Here is a 5,153-nt window from a genome sequence, read left to right as displayed (position 1 = left end):
GTATTAGTGTTGCAAGACCTGCTACATACATCCTTCCTGATCTTGGCAGTTTTCGTTCCTGAATTCAGCTGGATAAAGAGAGTTACAAATGGAGCAGCACTGAGTGCATTTCAGAATCCCAATCTTGTTGAAATTCAAGCAGCACCACACCAAAAGCACGCTCCAGTGCTGGATGCTCCTGCTTTTTTCCACAACCTCTCCAAATTTAAGGTAGGGAAGTTGCAGCTGCTTCAATCCCAAGGGCAAACTCCAGCACTATTCCTGCCTAGCAGCACTGCAAAGGCATCTGTGCTGGCTGCTGTAGTACGCTACCTTTTCTGACCTCAAGACCCCCATAAGAATAGATAAGACATTTCTGCTGCTCCTAAAATGTAGGCTCTGATACATAATGGCTAAAGAATAACACAAGATGACAGTGTCACTTCTGCAAAGTCCAGAACTCTTTTTTACAGAAAACTTCTGCGTTCTAAAAACTAAGTGAAGTGCATCTAGTTCCCTACAAAATTTGGTAATAATGCACCCTGCTATATTAGCACTTTAAAAATTTTATTGTGAAGTGTCCTTTTCCTTTTTTCTTTTTCTTTGCTAGTGGAAATCCAAAGTTTTACTTTCCAGACAGAGATCAAGAGCAGCCATCCTTTCCCATCAAGCAGATCTCTGCCCAGTGCATGGTGCTTAAGCGGAACAACAATAAACCGCATTCAACATCTTGTTCTTCTTAAAGGCAGCAAACCGCTATACCAAAACACATCCATTTGGCAGTGGGACTAGTCTAGCCAGCGTGAATGATCACATTAGATGTGGTCTTAGCTGCTCAGCACTCGGAGGAGCTTTATGGAGCGTGTAGAGGTTCAGCCACACGACAGCCGGTACCTGCCAGCCCAGCTCGGTGGAAGGTGTTGAACTTCCCCGAACGTGCAGAAAACGCCAACGCGCTGGACAGGGTTCGGCACGGCAATTTGGGGAAGGGAGTTGCTGCAGCAGGAATGGGGGATAGATGCTGATGCCAGATCCAGGTTTTCCAGCACCCCTGCTCCGAGAGCCAGATTGTGCGTGTGCGGTGCGTGTGTATGTGTGTGTGTGTGTGTGTGTGTGCACGTTTGCCGGCTGGCTTCTGCCGAAGAAGGTGCTTGACTTGCTCTCGATTTTTGAGGGCACGGATTTAGGGACTCGGGGCGAAAAATTCTCCGGATCCAGGTAAATCCGCTTGTTACCTTATTCCACTCCCCAGCTCCGAGTGCCCGCGCTGTCCTGGGCGCAGCGCGGCTGCCAGTGCTGTCAGAGCGCTCCCGCGATGAGCAGCCGAGCCGGGAGCGGAGCCGCTGCCGGAGCCACCGGGGGGTGCGGGGACGGAACTGGGGGGGGGGGGGGCGGTGAGGGAGAGGGGGGCTGGAAAAAACGTGTCCCCCCCGCCCCCGGAGTGACGTCAGCGCGGCTCCGTGCGGGGCAGCCGGCAAAAGCCCCGCTCCGCGCCGCGCCCCGCGCAGAGCCGCCCGCGCTCCCGCAGCGGCGCCGCTGCCGCTCCTCGGCCCAACTTCCCGCCGAGCCGCGGCAGGGACGGGACGGAACGGGGGACGGGACGGGACGGGACGGCGGCACCTCGCTGGGCTCCTCCTGAGGCGTGAGGCGGGCGATGCCTCTCGCCGCCGGGTGCCTGGCTCCCGGGGCACGGCGCTCGGCGGCGGCCCCTGCCCTTGCTGCCCCTTCGGGCGCCCCGAGAGCAGGTACGAGCCGAGCAGCGCGGGGGCGGTACGGAGAGCGCGGTGCGGAGGTGCCCTGCTGCTGGAAGGGGGGTAGGGAGGGTTCGCGGTCGTTAATTCTCCTCCAGTTTCAAATGCTGACAGTGACTGGGAGCGGGGGCAGCGCCGCGGCGGGAGGGGACGGGGCCGCTCTGCTGGCGGCCGCCGAGGTGGACGCGGCTGCTGCGGCGGGTGGAGGGGGCGGGCGGGGGCAGCGCTGGGGAGCCCAGGTTTTCGGAGAGCTCCCGACGGGGCTTCCCCCACAGCAGCTCCCCTGGCGCTTTCCGAGAGGAAAGCAAGCGGTGGAGAAGGGGATTTCGGAGTTTTGCAAGTCGCTGCCTTGGTGCTCCTCTCCCCTCCAACCTTGCAAGCTGCTTTGCCCTCCCTTTGCGGCCTCTGCTTCTGGCCGTTTTCACTGGGGATTTCTTCTTTCTCTCCTTACCTGTCTCAAAAGGTTTGACTGTAGGTACTGAAGCAGGGATCGACGGCGCATAAAGATGCTGAAGGGTGTTTGGTTGCTCAATTTGTTATTAGTGGCTGGGATCTCGCAGACAGAGAGTCGCAAACCTGCCAAAGACATTTGCAGCAAGAGCCGCTGCCCTTGTGAGGAAAAGGAGAACGTGCTGAACATTAATTGTGAAAACAAAGGATTTACAACTGTCAGCCTCCTCCTGCCACCACCGTCCAAGATCTACCAGCTGTTTCTCAACGGGAACGCACTGACCCGCCTGTTCCCCAATGAGTTCGTCAACTACTCCAATGCCGTGACCCTCCACTTGGGCAACAACGACATGCAGGAGATCCGCACAGGGGCCTTCAGCGGCCTTCGTACTCTCAAGAGGCTGCACCTCAATAACAACAAGCTGGAAGTGCTGAAGGAGGACACATTCCTGGGCTTGGAGAGTCTGGAGTACCTGCAGGCCGATTACAATTACATCAGTGCTATTGAGGCTGGGGCCTTCAGCAAGCTAAACAAGCTCAAGGTGCTGATTCTCAATGACAACCTGCTGCTATCTCTGCCCAGCAATGTCTTCCGCTTCGTGCTCCTCACTCATCTGGACCTGCGAGGGAACCGACTGAAGATGATGCCTTTTGCTGGTGTGCTGGAGCACATTGGAGGCATCATGGAAATCCAGCTGGAGGAAAACCCTTGGAACTGCACCTGCGACTTGTTGCCACTCAAGGCCTGGCTAGATACCATCACCGTGTTTGTGGGCGAGATAGTTTGCGAAACCCCCTTCAGGCTTCATGGGAAAGATGTGACCCAGCTCACCAGGCAAGATCTCTGCCCTAGGAAAAGCTCCAGTGATTCAAACCAGAGGGAAAAACACCCTGTCCTCTCAGACCCACACATCTCGAGGCTATCACCCACAGCCAACTCTGCCATCAATCCCACCAGAGCCCCAAAAGCCAGCCGGCCACCCAAAACCAGGAACCGCCCCACACCCCGTGTCACTGTGTCAAAAGACAGACAAATATTTGGACCTATCATGGTTTACCAGACAAAGTCTCCCGTGCCCATCACCTGCCCAGCTGGCTGCATCTGTACTTCACAGAGCTCAGACAATGGCTTAAATGTGAACTGCCAAGAGAAAAAGATAAGTAACATCTCTGATCTCCACCCTAGGCCCACCAGTCCAAAGAAACTTTACCTTACCAGTAACTATCTGCAAGTCATTTATAGAACCGATCTCATAGAGTACAGCTCTCTGGATTTGCTACATCTAGGAAATAACAGAATTGCAGTGATACAAGAAGGTGCCTTTAGAAACCTCACAAGTTTACGTAGACTTTATCTTAATGGCAACTACCTTGAGATTCTGTACCCATCCATGTTTGACGGGCTACACAGCCTGCAATATCTCTACCTAGAGTACAATGTCATTAAGGAGATCCTGCCACGCACCTTTGATGCTCTGAGTAATCTTCATCTGTTATTTCTCAATAACAACCTGCTCAGATCCTTGCCCGACAAAGTCTTTGGCGGCACTTCCCTCACAAGACTCAACCTTAGAAACAACCATTTCTCACACCTGCCTGTGAGAGGAGTCTTGGACCAGCTCTCAGCTCTAATTCAGATAGACCTTCAGGAGAACCCTTGGGACTGCACATGTGACATCCTGGGGCTGAGGAACTGGATAGAGCAAGTCACTAACCAGAACAACCAGCAGTCAAATCCCCCTGTAGTTATCAACGAAGTCATATGCGAGTCTCCCACCAAGCACTCTGGACAGCATCTGAAATTCCTGAGCAAAGCAGCTATTTGCCCAGAGAATCCCAACATGTCAGACTCTTCTCTCTTCTCCATGAACCAGAACACAGATATACCACATCTCCTTGGTGTGTCACCCAGCTCCTATCCAGAAATACACACCGAAGTTCCACTGTCTGTCTTAATTTTAGGCTTGCTGGTTGTGTTTATTTTGTCAGTATGTTTTGGGGCAGGCCTGTTTGTCTTTGTCCTTAAGCGCCGGAAGGGGGTGCAAAGTATGCCCAGCAGTGCAAACAACTTAGATATAAGTTCGTTTCAGCTCCAGTACGGGTCTTACAACACTGAGACCCATGATAAAACTGAAGGACATGTTTATAACTACATTCCCCCTCCTGTTGGACAGATGTGCCAAAACCCAATCTACATGCAAAAGGAAGGGGATCCAGTTGCCTATTACAGGAATCTCCATGAGTTTAGCTATAGCAATCTTGACCACAAAAAAGAAGACCCCACCAGTCTTGCATTTACAATCAGTGCAGCTGAATTACTGGAAAAGCAATCCTCGCCAAGGGAACCAGAGCTTCTGTATCAAAACATTGCAGAAAGGGTCAAAGAACTCCCCACCGGAGGATTAGTTCATTATAACTTTTGCACCTTACCCAAAAGGCAGTTTGCTCCTTCATATGAATCAAGGCGCCAAAACCAGGACAGGATAAATAAAACTGTTTTATATGGAACTCCCAGGAAATATTTTGCAGAACAGTCTAAACCCGAGCATCCTTTACTCCAAGGAAAGCTACAAACAGAACCAGACTACCTCGAAGTTCTGGAAAAACAAACTGCGATCAGCCAGCTGTGAGGGGGGAATTGGGAGACAAAGGAAAATTTTTAAATGAGCTCAGCATCACATTTGATTGAGTCTGAACTCAGTGCTGATGTCATCTGTCACATTCCCAACATTTCCACTTTTTAAATTAGAGAGGGAGAGAGAAATGGAACCCCTACAGCATAGCAGGGACGTGGTGTTGCTTTTGCAATGTTCCCTTTAAGTTATTTCTATATCTCTCTCCTTTTGCCCCTTCTGTAGGAACTGTCACTGCAAATGTATGTTTCTGTAATATATCTTGCATAATTCTTTTTGATTTGGAAGGAAATGAAGAAGGGGGTCTTTGGGTTTTCTGATTTTTTTCTTTCCATTTCCA

At 51.7% G+C, this 5,153-nt stretch overlaps 1 protein-coding gene across 1 annotated transcript; it reads left to right on the top strand.

Moving 5' to 3' along the window:
* Positions 1–2,236: 2,236 nt before the first annotated feature.
* On the top strand, positions 2,237–4,810 carry SLITRK2 (SLIT and NTRK like family member 2; the record flags this gene model as incomplete). The annotated part of the gene is made up of 1 exon (XM_080352380.1): positions 2,237–4,810. One exon carries the CDS (start codon positions 2,237–2,239, stop codon positions 4,808–4,810), a length of 2,574 nt encoding a protein of 857 aa, XP_080208506.1.
* Between the last annotated feature and the right edge of the window lie 343 nt (positions 4,811–5,153).

The sequence above is a fragment of the Nesoenas mayeri genome (genome assembly GCF_963082525.1).
Source record: "Nesoenas mayeri genome assembly, chromosome: 13".
Classification (NCBI taxonomy): domain Eukaryota; kingdom Metazoa; phylum Chordata; class Aves; order Columbiformes; family Columbidae; genus Nesoenas; species Nesoenas mayeri.
The sequence above is the reverse complement of the archived record's forward strand: the minus strand, read 5'-3'. Positions and strand labels throughout refer to the sequence as shown.